This window comes from Symsagittifera roscoffensis, chromosome 6, assembly GCF_963678635.1.
Source record: "Symsagittifera roscoffensis chromosome 6, txSymRosc1.1, whole genome shotgun sequence".
NCBI lineage: Eukaryota > Metazoa > Xenacoelomorpha > Acoela > Convolutidae > Symsagittifera > Symsagittifera roscoffensis.
The window spans coordinates 38,997,526-39,016,768 of NC_087067.1; the positions used below are offsets into that span (position 1 = coordinate 38,997,526).

The window sequence follows — 19,243 nt, forward strand, 5'->3', positions numbered from 1 at the left end:
AAATACACTTCACCATTTTTCCTAAATTTCACATATTGCATTAAAGATACTAACCTTCATGGTATTCTTCGCAATTATGATCCCATAACCCAAATGTACATCTTCTGTCCCATCACCAAGACCTTCAACGCCGAAGAATCCCGACCCTTCCTTATCCCGCACGAGTTTGTACAACCTATAGAAATCCCAATTTTAGAATTCATCCACAACACTAAATTCAATCACAAATTATATAATCTAATCCAAAACACACCTTATGAGTTTGCAGTTGGCACTGAAGAACTAACCACTATTAAGGCACTTCAATTGCTTTGGCCACTGCTTCAGACTAAAAATATCATCCGCATCTTAGCTAAACTACTAACAACTTCAGAACTAATTCACGACATCTTCCCCCACGGTTTTTTCCCCGACGACTAACAGGTAAGTATGAATTAAATGAATATTACTAACTAATTAAAATATTAAAAACTCACCATTCTTTATCCATGTTTTCTTTAGATTTTTAGCCTTCATCCGACAATCACCTACAAAAACCACAAAAGACAAATAAAAATCGCAAATTTCATCAAACAGATTTCAAAAATTCTATTAATCTCTTACACTTATAAATTTATAAATTTAATACCAATGCAATAAATTCATTTCTAAAAATTTCCCCACAAGCAGTAAATCTAATTATGATGAAAATTTGTAACTTAAAATTCCCCCATAACTAGCAGTAAATTTCCAAATTCCATGCAGTAAATTAATAAAATGCAAATGCAGTACTAACCTTTTGATATTCTCATTTATTCGCACAGAAATTCTATCCACACTCGCACAGCTCGCCCACGAAGAATTGTTTAAAATAATGAATTTCAGTTTCAAGTTTTCACACTCAACAACTCTAACATATAATAACATGTTTCAAACTTTCCTTTAACCCGGTTGGAAAGGAATCATATACTAAACAAAACTAACCAACGCAGCTTACTAAATACCACAAATCATAGAATAACAGCATGACTAAGAAAAGGAAACCAACGGTACCCAAACCGGATTAACCCAGTTTAAAACTGGATAATTTATTCTTTTGAAGACTATTATAAAGTCTAAGAAAGAAATAATAAAACACAAAAAAGTCGAAAGACAAACCCATACCACGAACAATTTACTTTTTGGAAAAAGGACATAACCAACAAGACATAAGAAAAACCACAACAAACCCAACATAAAACGTTGTCACATAACAGGACCCCTCACAAAAACCGCATGAAATCATACTCCCACTCCTGGCCTAACCCACCAGGAAGGACGTCCTGAGCATGCTCTATAGCCGGCCTAACCCACCGCGCTACATCCACGCTTTGTGACCACACCTCTATTTTTAATAAGAGCTACTCAAGGGTGAGTAACTCTTCAAAATAACCGAACTAAAACAAAAAGCTTTTGTGAAAACAACTAACTAAAATCATAATTAAAAAAATATTAAACTAATAAATGTTTTATAAAATGTAAATTACATTATGCAATACATAGATCAGAATACAACACCAAGGACGAACATCTAAAGACAAAACGACCCCACTACACTCGAGAGAGAATGACCAACCACAATCGATATGCCACTCACAATCACAACTCAAAGGATTTAGAGTACGACTTGACTTCGCAGAAAAGGACTTCATTGAACTAGACCAATGACCACCTCGATGTTCAAGTATACGTACAGATCCGAGTAACCAGGCATCCCCTCCACGCACAATCTCCACGCCATTCCCAAACTAGATCAGACACAAAAGAAGTTCTCCACGCAGAACAGAAAAACCTGACATAGCAAACCATTCTGAAATCAGATTTGAGTTTATTGCAAAGACTTAGTCGTTGTCACTAGAAGACACAACGTCTTATGTCTCTAACTCCAGCTTCCTGGAACTTCTTTAACAAAAAGGAAACAGAAGAAATAAGATGTTCGCCAAACACCAACTTCCATCATCCATCCTTCGAATTGCAGAAGAACTATTCTAAAAAACTCTGTAAAACCCGGATGGGTGGAACCTGATCTAAACTACATTTTATGATTGGATAAATTAGATATTTTACCAATGTAAAGTATTTAATATTAACCAATCATGATCCATCTAACTAACAACCCACTTATTTGTAAGTGCTGAAGTTACTTGTAATTTCAGCACCAGAGAGATTTGAATTTAACTTAGAAATTAGTTGGACTCTCCCGAGCACTTCAACAACCGCAATAGACCAGTATACCCTAGATCTATTGAGCCTAGCAGAGACTAGTTAAACAACCTGAGACTAGATAGTATAAGAGTAAGATTAGGATCGGTATTAGACTAAGAAGTTGCACGAATCTATCCGGCCGAAAATAAGATAGCGTGACGAGCAGACGGTGTACCCTATCCGAAATTACTCTATGAGTTAACCAACTCGGTCCTAACTCATTTTTCCGAAATATTTCAGGCAAATAAAGTTTTCTTCGGGCACCGAGCCATCAAAGCTGTGCTGCAGTGAGAAACTCTAGACTGATGAGTAAAAAAGAACTAACTTTCAATTTGTTATAGACAGCCATCAGTTGCGCATTCTGTCTGAGGGAACTCTTCAGATTCTTCGCTTTTCCTCCGTCTATCCCGTCTCTTAGGTGGACATAGGTGGACCTCAGACCCTGGTTGTTGAGCAGATCCCAGGCTTGGTAGAGAAAATGGCCCAAGTAGAAACACTGTGACATCGTCTGAAATTTGCAAAACAATCTTAGATATATCCTTTAAAGACAACGACATGTTGTGATTACCTAAATTGGATCTCGTTATCTACCTTCTCGTATTGCAAAAGATGAGGATTCAAAACTAAGTACAACAAATTCGCGGAATGCGGTAAAAAATGAAAGCGGTTACTGGAGAGCATTCAAATCTACCAAATAAGTTTTTTTAAACTCAAACAAATCTCATTATTCATGACAGGATGTAGATCAGCGGTAGATCGTCTGCTGTGCATGCGGAAGGCCTGGGGTTCGACCCCCACATCTCAACACTTTTATACGTAATTTATTTAATAAATCTATCTTTACATAATTCCAGTTTTTTTTTTCTAGTTCATTGGTCTGTCTTAAATCCGCTATAGATTACAATGTCAAATTATAATTTAATTTCTATATCTATTTTTTTACGGCTTTTCCCGACCTCCACCCCCCAAAAAAAATGAATTTCAATTTTGGAAAACTCTTAACATTCTCATAATGCGTTGTCTGTAGTTTTATTGTTAAAAACTATGAGCTAGTTTTTTAAAGTTACTAGTTAGCATTCAAATCAATCAAACATGCTTTTTTCATGCTGTCATTGCAGTTAGTTCAATAAACAAGAACGCTCGTTCAGAGCAAAACACTTAAGGTCCTGACTGCAGGACTTACAGGTCCTGCTGTCTCAAAAGTTTTTGCTATCAGGTCTAAACCAAAAAAACTCCTCTTTTAATAATAGAGATGTCAACTTCTTTACGTTTCTTCGGCAGTTTACACTTTTTTGATCGAGAAACTCTTGAGCAATGTCGAAATGACGAAAAGTCATATATTTTAGAAAACAAGTTATGATTTAAAAAACAACTATGAGCTCGTTCTTTTCAATTAATGGAGATCATTCAAACCTACCAAAACGTGCTTTTTTGTCAAGCAGTTTAGTAGAAAAAACAAGAACGCTCGTACAAAATAATTAAGGTCGGGGCTTTTGGTTTTGCTGATTGTTTTTATCTTAAATTTGAAAACATAGCCTACAGAAAGTCGGAAAAGGTCGATGAACTCAAGGGAACCTAAACAAATCAAATTAGAAATAAATCACTTTATAGCTTTTTGAACTTCCAGACTTCGTTATAAATGACCATTTGTTCATAGAAACTAACCCAGCTAAAAAAAATTACGCCAGTAGTTATTTTATTTACTCCCGCTGGAATATCTGAACAAAGCCCACATTCGAAAACAAAAATTATTCAAGTTTCTACGCACCATTCCCAATTTAGTAATTGAATAACGCACTTGCCCTTCTTTTGGCAAATGAATTTGAATTGAGCTTGAAAAGAAATCAAAAGTCAAATCACTAAAAAAATTCAACGCGAGTTTGATCAATTTTCAAAACGTTTAGATGTAAAAATGAACACGACTTAACTACGTGTTTTCATTTCGCGCATTGACACTGAGAAAGAGAAAACGTTTGATTAAAAATGTAAGAATCAAAGTGGTACATTAGCATAGATAGCAAATGAAGCGCTCAGCAATGTGTTGAGATCGCCAGATCTTGTATTCGACTCACTGCTGGGGCATTAATGGTTTGCAAGGACAAGCGTTCAAATATTCTCCTGCTTCAGATCTGCCACAGCCTGAACGACCGTTTTCGGCTTCAAGAGTGATGGTACCACACAGAAAAAAGATATGTAAAAAAGCCTTTCAGTCGCAAAAAATAGCGTCTCTCAACAAAATAACCCGAAATAACCTTAATTGTTGAAATATTAGAATTGGTCTTTTAGATTTAGACGGACACAGTTCATCTGCAATTTAGGTAAGTAGATGGTCTAATTCCAGAGTAATGCCTCCATTCGTGTATCTGAATTCCGTTCAAAAAGCCAGAGCATCAACAAAAAGTGCAAATTAAACAATTGTTCAAAAACTGATCAAAAATAAAGAGTTTTTTTTTCCACAAATGAGAACTATTAATGAAATGAGCGTGTTACATTAGAACATTGGGTTATTGAGACCTGGTATGACACTGATACGACGCAACTTTAAGTAAATTAATAAGTGTTGCGGTTATCAAAGCAAAATTCAAGAAAGAGGCAAATCGATCAAAAAGAAAAAAATGCATTCAGAATTTGGAAAAAAAATTGCAAACTCAATTTTTTGAAAAACTAACCAGAAAAAATACTCGAAAAAAGGATATCTACAAAAATTTCATACCTTGGTCTCGGATGAGGCTCATATACAGCCTTACCAAGCATCGAGAATCATAAGACCGAGCGGCAAATAAGGCAAAAAAACTTGTGTAGACCCTCGTTAAGCCGAAAACGAAACTAGGTCATAGAAAATTTAGAGCTTATGTAATTTTTAAAATCAAAATTAATACGACGCATTCCTCATAAAATAGGAAAAAACTAATTTGAACCGCTTAACCGAAAAAGTTATACGCAGAGGTGAAGCGAAGCTTTGCAACACTTGCTATAAATCGGGGAAAAAATCGAAAAAACCATAAAAGTAGTCGAAAAAATTCGGCACTGCCAAAAAACTAGATGTTTCAAAGCAAGTAAAGCTAGTTGAGGAAAAAACAGATTTTAAAATAAGCATCGGAAGAAAACTTACCAAGCGGTAAAAAAAAGTCGAAATTACCTGGGCAGAAACCATTTTAGCCGAAAAAACTAGCCGAAATTATCTGAAGAGTATCAACTGATGATGTATACTTGCCTAATGCACACCCTAGAATAGACTACCTAATAAACGCATCAATTAGCCACCTTTATTTGATTTCCTCTGCTCATGGCTTGGCCTGGCAGCATAAATTTAAAAAAATACTATATAAACTAATCAGAATCGAGATAAGAGAACAAACGTGCAAAATAAAACATACATTTAGACAGAGGCGAAGCTGCGCTTCGTAAACACTTGCAAGAACACGACCACAAACAGCTATATCAAATACAATAAGAAAAAGTAGAACTCAACCTAGAATAAGCAAAAACTCGGCTACGTGTAGGATTCGAATCTGCGACCTACTGCAATCAAGAGATTTTGAGTCTCACGCACTATCTACTCGGCCACGCAAGCTTAAGAACCGACAAACACTAGCCATGAAAAAAGCAGCTATATATGCTATCGAATTGCTAATGTTATGCAGCAAAAGTGGCACCAAACTCAAATAGACTCAATTTTTGCAAGTAATAATTTGAAATATAACAAACTGAAGTCATCTACACTAACTTTGCATGCCACAAATCGCAAAGCATTAAGCCATATTATGTATAAATTATGCAATTCAAAAAATTGCAAGATATATTGGGTTAGAAACTGTCTGAAATCGAGTTTTCATTCTTGTTATGTTGTTTGAAACAAATCACTTTTTTCGGTTCATGAATTAAAAATGCATCAACTGTGATAACTTATTATTATTCGAATGTCAAAGAACATGCTACGAAAAAGCTTTATAGGTGCCCCAGAAGTGGCACCAATGTTTGCGACTTAGGTTGGAAAAAAAGAAGGCTCGCATTAATACACTCGCTTCGCAAGTGTTTAAATGTGAATATTTGTATACATCAATTATTCCAAATGGACCAAAATGGCGATTTTCAGGTCCCCACAATTTCGTGGAAAATTACCTCAGTTAGAATTTCAATTTCATTTTGAGCTCATGGAATCAATATCTTTCAGTTTGTATAGATAAACTTTGATAGAAAAAAGTCACCCCAAACACAAACACTCCGTCACTGCCTTCGACTCAAAAGTCGGAACACTTTTGGCAGTTTTTTTATTCGGATGATTTGATTTGGAAACAATTAATTATTTATTATTTGTATACGACTACTCTGATTATTACAATACACAACCAATTAAAATGAACAGAACTTAAACTACTGACTGAGTTTGAGGTGTGTTGCTGCGCCTGCTTCTGTTGAAATTTGACCCATGCCGCCCTCAGTTCAAATCGAGACAATTGCTCTGCATTCTTGTTCCATAGTACCCCCGAGTGACGCAATTTGCCCACCAAAGGCATCAAAATCTACAACAGAATCTGACCTAAGCTCAGAATTCCTTCAAAAACGACTTCCTCACTTAAGCAAAAACCAATATGCCTCAATTCTTGTGAAAAACCCCGTTATTAGTTTTACACTACACGAAGTGCATTGCCATACAAAAAATATATTCAGAGCAAGCCTTGTAACTTACCGTGTGAAGAAATTGATTTCTGATCTCTAAAATCGGTCCTGTCAACTGAACCACGTGAGTTTTCACGCTCCTGTCGTGACAGTATTGTGCTAATTGCTGTTCAGTCCTCGCCTCTACACGTGAAATCTTCAGGTTTTCCACCACCTCTTGAACACTTTTCGCGTCACTTCCCGGAGTTGCAGTCAGGGCGACTATTCTGAACTGGGAATTGTATTCTGAGATTTTGGACACGACCTTGAAACAAATCAGAGCTCGACCTGGCCTCGAGTTTGTACACGGCTCTTAATCAAAGCTTGAAAATTTGAGCAATTTGCAATTCGAGTAATCTTTGGTGAATTGTGAGAAATACTAAAATATGATTTTTGAAGTCTGTAACTATGTCATGGGAAGGGATCCCATTCTAGAATTTTCTTCATTGTAGGGGTGTTCAGATTTGTTGATTTCTTAAGATTAACCAAACTGATTTCCCTGGTTTAAAGGAAACACTATAAAGACCTCATCTTTCCATCAAAAACATCTAACCGATTGATTTAAAAGTCAGAAACTGAAATTGTTCATATTACTCCTGAACAAAAACGATGAAATTTTAACCAGTACCGCGGCAATTAGCGTAAAAACAATTCGCTTGAGAGATTTATATGTAATTCTGTTAAGGGACAACTCGCGGAAAAACCAAATAGGCAACAAATGGAAGGAAACAAACAGCTTTATTTTAACAATCATTTTGTGCATGAACGTTCCCTGAAATTCTCCATACTGAGTCACTCATCTAATAAGTAAAGGCCACAGCTGAGGGGTTCAGGAATGGTCTTATCCGCTTCTCACCTGACAGTAAGCGTAGTTGCCTTTGGCCTTGTGGGCCTCGTCAATCATGAGCAGCCTGATTGTGTTGGGGTCAACCACAAGACGGGAGAGGTCATTGGCCATAGTCTGTGGGGTCAGGAACATCAGACACTTGTCACTCCACAACTGCTCACGTTTCTTGGGGTTCATGGCTCCTGCAAATTATAAATTAGCTTAAAAAAATGACTTCACTGAACTATTTAGAATCTAGGGACACATCAAAACAGGGAGGGAGATCCTAATGTTAATGTTGCCCAGGCGTGCACGACACAAACATTGAGAAATCTTATCTATATATTTCAGCAGATCAATTTCGTATGATCAAAATTCAACACCCTGTCAACGCCCGTGTGGCCTAATGGATAAGGCGTCTGGCTCCTAACCAGAAGATTGCGAGTTCGAGTCTCGCCCCGGGTATATTTTAAATAATTTTTACTAAAAACGTCGGACTTAATTAACTTCCGAAAAAACTGTTTTAAATCAACTACATCAGTCTATTTAGCGGCAACTAATCAACTTAAAGAAAAAAAAATGATACTATTTTATGATTTTCAACAACTTAACCCCAACCCACCACACACATAAGTTTTATGTAGAAATCAGTGGTTTTGCAAGGTTAAGTAGATATATGAAGAGCATATCTGTTTCAAATTTCACAAAAAAGTGGGTGCGTTACCGATGGTAACAATTTCATAACTGAGATGTACTGCACTTGCGTTATTATTGTAACAGGCCAGTCTGTTTTTATTGGGCTAATTAAGACGGAATTGAAATGTCGGTCTTTCAAATCAGGTGGCAGACAGTACAGATCCAAATACAACAGTGCCGAAATACAATAGGGCTATTTATCCAAATTGATCTGTTTCAAACCCAAATAAATCAAATACTCAATAACTGGGGATGTAGCTCAGTGGTAGAGCGTCCGCTTTGCATGCGTAAGGTCTGGGGTTCGATCCCCCACATCTCCATTCTTTTGCCAGTAACTTAGTATAAATTTTACTTACTATTTCCGATTTTTATTTTCTAATATAATTAATTTTAGTTGGAGTGGCGGGCTCTTTTTACTCCCCCCCCCCCCAACTGCAAACATTTACAAGTAAGTTTGCTGACCACATTGTCCGATTGTTATAAAAATTGACATATAGACTAATTAGGCCAAAACAAACATATTTGGTCTTCATAATCAACCTCGTAAAACCACTCGTTACACTAAAAAGTTGAAGCTCGTCTGAGGTGGCGGGGAAAAGGAAAAAGAGCCGAGTGGTGATACAACGATACAAGTATGGGCTCTTTTCCAGTCCTCCTTTCAAGTTCAATTATGAAAAGTCTGTTTAACGGTGGCCAGTCAATAAGCAGAATGGTCCAAGTTTACTTGGTTTGGTATTTTTTGACGATTCTAATAATTATTTGATCAATTAGCCAACCCGTATAAACCAATATAAGTCAATGTTTTTCTGCTCTTGGACCCATTCTGCACTTGGAACATTCTGCTTATTGCCCCGCCTACTGGTGGCCAGTCAATAAGCAGAATGGTCTAAGAGCAGAAAAGGTCCAAGAGCAGAAAAACAGAAAAATATCAACTTTTATAAGCTAATCGGTAAATTAATTATCAGAAATGTCATTAATACCAAATTTGACCGATTTGTTCTTCATATTTTACAGCGTAACATTACGCATTTGGTCGTAATAACACGTAAAACAAACATAAAACTCGGTATTTTGAAAGGGGGGACTGGAAAAGAGCCCAAGTATGATAGCTTGTCGCTGAGGAAAAGCATGTATGGGCCCCGAATTTTTTGAAAAGGTAAAGGATAATTAAAATGAGGGCGAAATTTAAAACATAGCCAACTGACAAGAGTTACGAAAAATCACGAGGAACTATATAAGAGTCATCACTACATTCATTACTCTAAATAACGGGGATAAAATGGAAGCTCGGTCTCTATAGCTAACTTTAAATTATAAATCAACTGTTTCCTCTTGTAAACAAACTTATTAATTTATTAAAGAGGTGCAATTGGTACATATTGGTATTGAACCCAGTAAAACGCAGTTAAGCAATATTTGTCTATAATTTTGCTTTCCAATGCTATATAAAAGCGATTAAGTCAACTTGCTTTTTCCGAAATAATTCAGGTAAATAAAGTTTCTTCGGGCACCGAGCCATCAAAGCTGTGCTGCAGTGAGAACTCTAGACTGATAAAAAAGAACTTACTTTCAATTTGTAATAGACTGCCATCAGTTGCGCATTCTGTCTGAAGGAAGTCTTCAGATTCTTCGCTTTTCCTCCGTCTATCCCGTCTCTTAGGTGGACATAGGTGGACCTCAGACCCTGGTTGTTGAGCAGATCCCAGGCTTGGTAGAGAAAATGGCCCACGTAGAAACACTGTGACATCGTCTGAAATTTGCAAAACAATCTTAGATATATCCTTTAAAGACAACGACATGTTGTGATTACCTAAATTGGATCTCGTTATCTACCTTCTCGTATTGCAAAAGATGAGGATTCAAAACTAAGTACAACAAATTCGCGGAATGCGGTAAAAAAATGAAAGCGGTTACTGGAGAGCATTCAAATCTACCAAATAAGTTTTTTTAAACTCAAACAAATCTCATTATTCATGACAGGATGTAGATCAGCGGTAGAGCGTCAGCTGTGCATGCGGAAGGCCTGGGGTTCGAACCCCACATCTCAACACTTCTACGTAATATATTTATTAAATCTAAGTTACATAATTTCAGTATTTTTCGCCAATTACATTGGTCTGTCCTAAATCCGCTATTGATTACAATGTCAAATTACAATTTAATTTCTATATTTATATTGTTTTACGGCTTTTCCCGACCTCCGCCTCCCAAAAAAAATGAATTTCAATTTTGGAAAACTCTTAACATTCTCATAATGCGTTGTCTGTAGTTTTATTGTTAAAAACTATGAGCTAGTTTTTTAAAGTTACTAGTTAGCATTCAAATCAATCAAACATGCTTTTTTCATGCTGTCATTGCAGTTTGTTCAATAAACAAGAACGCTCGTTCAGAGCAAAACACTTAAGGTCCTGACTGCAGGACTTACAGGTCCTGCTGTCTCAAAAGTTTTTACTATGAGGTCTAAACCAAAAAAAACTCCTATTTTAATAATAGAGATGTCAACTTCTTTACGTTTCTTCGGCAGTTTACACTTTTTTGATTGAGAAACTCTTGAGCAATGTCGAAATGCCGAAAAGTCATATATTTTAGAAAACAAGTTATGATTTAAAAAACAACTATGAGCTCGTTCTTTTCAATTAATGGAGATCATTCAAACCTACCAAAACGTGCTTTTTTGTCAAGCAGTTTAGTAGAGAAAACAAGAACACTCGTACAGAGCAAAATAATTAATGTCGGGGTTTTTGGTTTTGCTGATTGTTTTTATCTTAAATTTGAAAACATAGCCTACAGAAAGTTGGAAAAGGTCGATGAACTCAAGGGAACCTAAACAAATCAAATTAGAAATAAATCACTTTATAGCTCTTTGAACTTCCAGACTTCGTTATAAATGACCATTTGTTCATAGAAACTAACCCAGCAAAAAAAATTACGCCAATAGTTATTTTATTTACTCCCGCTGGAATATCTGAACAAAGCCCACATTCGAAAACAAAAATTATTCAAGTTTCTACGCACCATTCCCAATGTAGTAATTGAATAACGCACTTGCCCTTCTTTTGGCAAATGAACTTGAATTGAGCTTGAAAAGAAATCAAAAGTCAAATCACAAAAAAAAATTCAACGCGAGTTTGATCAATTTTCAAAACGTTTAGATGAAAAAATGAACACGACTTAACTACGTGTTTTCATTTCGCGCATTGACACTGAGAAAGAGAAAACGTTTGATTAAAAATGTAAGAATCAAAGTGGTATATTAGCATAGCTACCAAATGAAGCGCTCAGCAATGTGTTGAGATCGCCAGATCTTGTATTCGACTCACTGCTGGGGCATTAATGGTTTGCAAGGACAAGCGTTCAAATATTCTCCTGCTTCAGATCTGCCACAGCCTGAACGACCGTTTTCGGCTTCAAGAGTGATGGTACCACACAGAAAAAAGATATGTAAAAAAGCCTTTCAGTCGCAAAAAATAGCGTCTCTCAACAAAATAACCCGAAATAACCTTAATTGTTGAAATATTAGAATTGGTCTTTTAGATTTAGACGGACACAGTTCATCTGCAATTTAGGTAAGTAGATGGTCTAATTCCAGAGTAATGCCTCCATTCGTGTATCTGAATTCCGTTCAAAAAGCCAGAGCATCAACAAAAAGTGCAAATTAAACAATTGTTCAAAAACTGATCAAAAATAAAGAATTTTTTTTCCACAAATGAGAACTATTAATGAAATGAGCGTGTTACATTAGAACATTGGGTTATTGAGACCTGGAATGACACTGATACGACGCAACTTTAAGTAAATTAATAAGTGTTGCGGTTATCAAAGCAAAATTCAAGAAAGAGGCAAATCGATCAAAAAGAAAAAAATGCATTCAGAATTTGGAAAAAAAATTGCAAACTCAATTTTTTGAAAAACTAACCAGAACAAATACTCGAAAAAAGGATATCTACAAAAATTTCATACCTTGGTCTCGGATGAGGCTCATATACAGCCTTACCAAGCATTGAGAATCATAAGACCGAGCGGCAAATAAGGCAAAAAAACTTGTGTAGACCCTCGTTAAGCCGAAAACGAAACTAGGTCATAGAAAATTTGGAGCTTATGTAATTTTTAAAATCAAAATTAATACGACGCATTCCTCATAAAATAGGAAAAAACTCATTTGAACCGCTTAACCGAAAAAATTATACGCAGAGGTGAAGCGAAGCTTTGCAACACTTGCTATAAATCGGGGAAAAAATCGAAAAAACCATAAAAGTAGTCGAAAAAATTCGGCACTGCCAAAAAACTAGATGTTTCAAAGCAAGTAAAGCTAGTTGAGGAAAAAACAGATTTTAAAATAAGCATCGGAAGAAAACTTACCAAGCGGTAAAAAAAAGTCGAAATTACCTGGGCAGAAACCATTTTAGCCGAAAAAACTAGCCGAAATTATCTGAAGAGTATCAACTGATGATGTATACTTGCCTAATGCACACCATAGAATAGACTCCCTAATAAACGCATCAATTAGCCACCTTTATTTGATTTCCTCTGCTCATGGCTTGGCCTGGCAGCATAAATTTAAAAAAATACTATATAAACTAATCAGAATCGAGATAAGAGAACAAACGTGTAAAATAAAACATACATTTAGACAGAGGCGAAGCTGCGCTTCGTAAACACTTGCAAGAACACGACCACAAACAGCTATATCAAATACAATAAGAAAAAGTAGAACTCAACCTAGAATAAGCAAAAACTCGGCTACGTGTAGGATTCGAATCTGCGACCTACTGCAATCAAGAGATTTTGAGTCTCACGCACTATCTACTCGGCCACGCAAGCTTAAGAACCGACAAACACTAGCCATGAAAAAAGCAGCTATATATGCTATCGAATTGCTAATGTTATGCAGCAAAAGTGGCACCAAACTCAAATAGACTCAATTTTTGCAAGTAATAATTTGAAATATAACAAACTGAAGTCATCTACACTAACTTTGCATGCCACAAATCGCAAAGCATTAAGCCATATTATGTATAAATTATGCAATTCAAAAAATTGCAAGATATATTGGGTTAGAAACTGTCTGAAATCGAGTTTTCATTCTTGTTATGTTGTTTGAAACAAATCACTTTTTTCGGTTCATGAATTAAAAATGCATCAACTGTGATAACTTATTATTATTCGAATGTCAAAGAACATGCTACGAAAAAGCTTTATAGGTGCCCCAGAAGTGGCACCAATGTTTGCGACTTAGGTTGGAAAAAAAGAAGGCTCGCATTAATACACTCGCTTCGCAAGTGTTTAAATGTGAATATTTGTATTCATCAATTATTCCAAATGGACCAAAATGGCGATTTTCAGGTCCCCACAATTTCGTGGAAAATTACCTCAGTTAGAATTTCAATTTCATTTTGAGCTCATGGAATCAATATCTTTCAGTTTGTATAGATAAACTTTGATAGAAAAAAGTCACCCCAAACACAAACACTCCGTCACTGCCTTCGACTCAAAAGTCGGAACACATCTGCGGAACACTTTTGGCAGTTTTTTTATTCGGATGATTTGATTGGGAAACAATTAATTATTTATTATTTGTATACGACTACTCTGATTATTACAATACACAACCAATTAAAATGAACAGAACTTAAACTACTGACTGAGTTTGAGGTGTGTTGCTGCGCCTGCTTCTGTTGAAATTTGACCCATGCCGCCCTCAGTTCAAATCGAGACAATTGCTCTGCATTCTTGTTCCATAGTACCCCCGAGTGACGCAATTTGCCCACCAAAGGCATCAAAATCTACAACAGAATCTGACCTAAGCTCAGAATTCCTTCAAAAACGACTTCCTCACTTAAGCAAAAACCAATATGCCTCAATTCTTGTGAAAAACCCCGTTATTAGTTTTACACTACACGAAGTGCATTGCCATACAAAAAATGTATTCAGAGCAAGCCTTGTAAGTTACCGTGTGAAGAAATTGATTTCTGATCTCTAAAATCGGTCCTGTCAACTGAACCACGTGAGTTTTCACGCTCCTGTCGTGACAGTATTGTGCTAATTGCTGTTCAGTCCTCGCCTCTACACGTGAAATCTTCAGGTTTTCCACCACCTCTTGAACACTTTTCGCGTCACTTCCCGGAGTTGCAGTCAGGGCGACTATTCTGAACTGGGAATTGTATTCTGAGATTTTGGACACGACCTTGAAACAAATCAGAGCTCGACCTGGCCTCGAGTTTGTACACGGCTCTTAATCAAAGCTTGAAAATTTGAGCAATTTGCAATTCGAGTAATCTTTGGTGAATTGTGAGAAATACTAAAATATGATTTTTGAAGTCTGTAACTATGTCATGGGAAGGGATCCCATTCTAGAATTTTCTTCATTGTAGGGGTGTTCAGATTTGTTGATTTCTTAAGATTAACCAAACTGATTTCCCTGGTTTAAAGGAAACACTATAAAGACCTCATCTTTCCATCAAAAACATCTAACCGATTGATTTAAAAGTCAGAAACTGAAATTGTTCATATTACTCCTGAACAAAAACGATGAAATTTTAACCAGTACCGCGGCAATTAGCGTAAAAACAATTCGCTTGAGAGATTTATATGTAATTCTGTTAAGGGACAACTCGCGGAAAAACCAAATAGGCAACAAATGGAAGGAAACAAACAGCTTTATTTTAACAATCATTTTGTGCATGAACGTTCCCTGAAACTCTCCATACTGAGTCACTCATCTAATAAGTAAAGGCCACAGCTGAGGGGTTCAGGAATGGTCTTATCCGCTTCTCACCTGACAGTAAGCGTAGTTGCCTTTGGCCTTGTGGGCCTCGTCAATCATGAGCAGCCTGATTGTGTTGGGGTCAACCACAAGACGGGAGAGGTCATTGGCCATAGTCTGTGGGGTCAGGAACATCAGACACTTGTCACTCCACAACTGCTCACGTTTCTTGGGGTTCATGGCTCCTGCAAATTATAAATTAGCTTAAAAAAACGACTTCACTGAACTATTTAGAATCTGCATATTTATGGAAATAGATTCAATTTTAGAAAACAAAAATGAAAGTTTTGAATAAAAAAATACAGTCTTGTGGCACGTAAGAATTTTATAATTATCAGCAAATTGAAGGTTGTCGAATGACATAAATGCTTGAAAAATATTTCATAGTAAGCTCGTGAAAGTTCTCAATATCATTTTTCTTTTCAAATCACGTATTAATTTACCTAGCAGGACTTTTGGATCTTTATATCTACTTCTACCCAGAGGCAGAACTCTTTAAGTGAAACGGGGTGAAATTATTTATAAGATACAATATTTGCGTATATTCCACCACTGAATTAGTCGGTCTTATAAATGAGTAAATATTTTTACCGATGATCAATGGGTGGATAGTGACCAGACGTAGATGCTTTAAGATAACTGCAAACTGAATTACAAAATTAATTGGAGCTCTTTGGAAGCTAATATGTTCTGATTAAAAACTTTAATTCAAGTGTCTACAGAAAAATAGGCAAACAAACAAACCAACCTGTTAGCTCAACGGTGTCATCTCTGCTTAGTCCCATGATGTCTGTACATGCAGCTATCTGTTGGGCCACCAATGGCTTAGTGGGCGCCAAGAAGACCACTTTCCCTGAAAAATATAGTCATAGCAACCGAGCAACCCGCATAAACCATGAATAAATATGCTGTCAACTAGCTTGCAATAGTTTTCTTGCATTTATGATCAAGCATTCATACTATGACATCGGCAAAGATTCTCGCGGAAATTGTCCCGGTACGTAGATTCATATTTATTGAATCGCTGCCCAGAAAAAACATGGTAATCTACAGCGTCGTTCTTTTATTGTTCTCACCTCTTGGAAACCATCTGTGGTAGTTGTACATTACAACTGCAGCAATGAAAGTTTTTCCCAATCCCGTAGGTAGAACTACCATTGTGTTATGGAAGAGGGCGGTTTGCACTATTTCCAACTGGTAATCCCTCACTGGTAAGTTCACAGGATAAATCCACTCCATTCCTGCGGCCGAGTCAAACCCATCAGCTGAAAAGAAACAGAACTTTTTTCGCTCCCTAAATAAAACAAACACGAGTACTTATTTGTAAATCATATAATAATTCAACACGGAGGTGGCGCTGCACTTTGCAAACACAAGCGAAAAAACGGCAAGAAAAAGCTTAAAAAGAACAAAATAAGAAAAAAGCAACAAAAACAGCCAACAGACATTTGGAAAAAATTCAATGACGCAAAGAAACAGAAAAATATATGGCCTGAAAGCTCTTTGAATTTCAAGATCAATTTCTCATTGTCACTTTTTAGATCAACTCAATTTAAATAATTGGAGAGCAAATTTCGCCAATCATTTAGCAAATGAACTTGAATTGAACACAGAAAATTCATATATACCTAAGAGCATTCATAAATGCAATAATATGTATGAATGCACTTTCTGTAGCTATCAGAGCAATTTAAATCATCACGATCTGTATAATTTTAAACCATACCTCAATCCTTGGATAGCCAGGTTTTCAAGTCGATTGCCCTACTCAACTGTGCCACGGACGCATACACAAACCAAGCACTAGTCACTGATAAATTGGATAATACATGCTATTTAACTGTCAATGCAATGCAACAAAAGGCCCACCAACTGAGCACTTTATTGGCGAGTTGGATTAGAAAAAAGAGAACTTCGTCATATGACACTACGCTCGATAGCTGGCTGGTGTAACTATCGTGGCTAGTTCCTTCAGGTTTTTCAGTATGCACAACAAAGTGCACAAAAGAACCCGATCTGAACAAGCAGTTGTAATCGTAGGCCGTTAGAAAAAACTTATTATACAACAAAAGACAGAACACTTTTTCGGTCTGTTTTTAAACATAAAATCTCATCAAAAATTCATGAGCAATTCGAGAAAAAAAAAGAAAAATAGCTTGAAAATTTTCAATTTTACAAATTTTATCGCCTAAAATAGTACATCCCCAAAAAAATTTTACTTCTCCTAATATCATTAAAAATTGACTTGCATTAAGTGACATACCTTTGATTTATGTAACTACTTATCACGAGTGTAAAAGAACCAGCCGAAGTATAAAGCGAGCGAAAATGAGCTGAGTATATATTACAGCCGAAAAATTACATGATGTGAATGAAATTTGCAAACCTTTCGCAACTGTTACACAATTGTTACATAACTATTATATAGCACTTACATATTTTCGCCTGGTTGATACTTCGGCTGGTTTGTATACCACCACTTACCACACCGCTTTGAATCGCTTTCTAGCTTCTCCAATTCCAAGGCAGCTATTAACAAGTCATCGTCGTTCAGTTGGTCATCGACCTCGTGCATTTGCTCATCACATACTTGGTCCAGCATTCGAACTGGATCATAATTAACCAATTCGACAGCGGAATCATGCGCAAAGAACTCGCGATTCGCTGCTGTTTTCGGACGACTTGATACAACCGGCTCGACTCTCGCAACTTGGGCAGGAACTACACGGTCTTTACCCCGTCCTTTTCCAAAACTAACAGCACCAGTTGAGCTCTGACCTTGACCTCGTTTCTGGATCTTAGCTCTTTTAGCAGAAGATCCTGAAAATGCTGAAGGATTTTTCGAACTTGAAGGCTTGGACGTCTTTTTCGACGTTGAAGATCCTGATGATGTTGAGTCAGTTTTCTTCCGCTTTCCCCACTGCTTGAAAAGCGTGCTCTGCTTCATGGTTAGTCAAACATCGAAACCAAATCTGAATTGTAGGCTGAAATTTACCTACCGTTTCAACAAGCTGTAAGACCATTCTTTTAAAAAACTTTTAAAACTTACTATTCAGCCTATAAATATCTATCTATATGTAATAATTTCCATACAATGCAGTGTGTAAATGATAACATTACCTCTTTGAGCCTATCCACAAAACAATTAATTTTTAAGTTTCTATGAGAAAAATTCTATAGCCAAGTTAACTTCTATGTTCTATCAAGACGAGTTTTAAATGTTTTGTCGCTTCTATGACTGTCCAAAAGTTTCCTATCAAATTGTGGAATGCACACTTTCTTCAACCGCAGCCTTCGCTAGGAAATCGGTGAACCGGTGCACCTTCATATAATGACCTTTCAAAGCCGTTTTGTCCTTCATACATGTATCACATTGCGAGCACTGAATTTTTGGCACATTTTCTTCATGTTTCAAACTATGCCTCTTAATGTTGCTGCTTTTATTTGACCGATATGCGCAAACCTTGCACAGAAACAATCTGCCTTCAGCCGAAGTAACTTCCTGCCATGTTTGATTAAACACCGCAGTGCTAGCATTTAACGGTGACGAAATCGTTTCAGCTGAAAACTTTCCGAGAGCAGCAGCAGCTTGAATCGGCTGCATTTTAGGCTTCTTAGGAATCGTTAGAAGACTTTTAACCCCCTGACTTCCCACAAATTCCCGCTTAAGAGCTGAGTTCATCATCTTTACTTTTTCAGATAAATTTGTTTCAGAAGTTGACATCAGCAACATAGAGCCGCAGTTAAGCCCAGTTGCAGAATGCGCAATTGAAAATAATTCCGGAATTTCTTTCAGAAAACTTAGGGTATCGTGCGATAAATTCACAGTAGCGGAAACCATAACTTCGCAACTCATTTTCTAAAACTCTTCAGATCTTCATTTATTCATTATGTTCAATTGAAACTCAATTCATTTAGTTTTCGAATTTTTCAGGTTTTCTATTTGTACATTTGAAAATTTTAACCACTTTTCAGTATAACTTAAGCTGCCGAAAAAGGAGCAATATCGTATAACTCACCCAGACAGCTCGCAAAATCTAATTGAAACCGAACCTTTGAACCAACGATTCGCACTT

The 19,243-nt window shown here is 36.6% G+C and overlaps 1 protein-coding gene and 2 non-coding genes across 3 annotated transcripts in view; 2 read left to right on the top strand and 1 right to left on the bottom strand.

Annotated features, from left to right (window-relative positions):
• The window catches only part of LOC134848730 (Fanconi anemia group M protein-like), a 55,566-nt gene extending 37,431 nt beyond the window's left edge, over positions 1 to 18,135 (bottom strand). Inside the window, exons 1-12 of the mRNA XM_063866242.1 lie at positions 17,652 to 18,135; positions 16,244 to 16,432; positions 15,916 to 16,020; positions 15,180 to 15,352; positions 14,355 to 14,588; positions 14,047 to 14,187; positions 9,972 to 10,154; positions 9,191 to 9,290; positions 7,739 to 7,911; positions 6,914 to 7,147; positions 6,606 to 6,746; positions 2,549 to 2,731 (exon numbers count right to left, since the gene is read on the bottom strand). Coding sequence (XP_063722312.1) covers positions 2,549 to 2,731; positions 6,606 to 6,746; positions 6,914 to 7,147; positions 7,739 to 7,911; positions 9,191 to 9,290; positions 9,972 to 10,154; positions 14,047 to 14,187; positions 14,355 to 14,588; positions 15,180 to 15,352; positions 15,916 to 16,020; positions 16,244 to 16,432; positions 17,652 to 18,114 — 2,319 coding nt within the window. The 5' untranslated portion in view covers positions 18,115 to 18,135. The remainder of the gene's footprint in view (positions 1 to 2,548; positions 2,732 to 6,605; positions 6,747 to 6,913; positions 7,148 to 7,738; positions 7,912 to 9,190; positions 9,291 to 9,971; positions 10,155 to 14,046; positions 14,188 to 14,354; positions 14,589 to 15,179; positions 15,353 to 15,915; positions 16,021 to 16,243; positions 16,433 to 17,651) is intronic.
• Trnar-ccu (transfer RNA arginine (anticodon CCU)) lies at positions 8,101 to 8,173 on the top strand. The gene has a single exon. It is a non-coding gene; the product is annotated as a tRNA-Arg (tRNA).
• Positions 8,653 to 8,724, top strand: Trnaa-ugc (transfer RNA alanine (anticodon UGC)). The gene has a single exon. It is a non-coding gene; the product is annotated as a tRNA-Ala (tRNA).
• Positions 18,136 to 19,243: the final 1,108 nt, after the last annotated feature.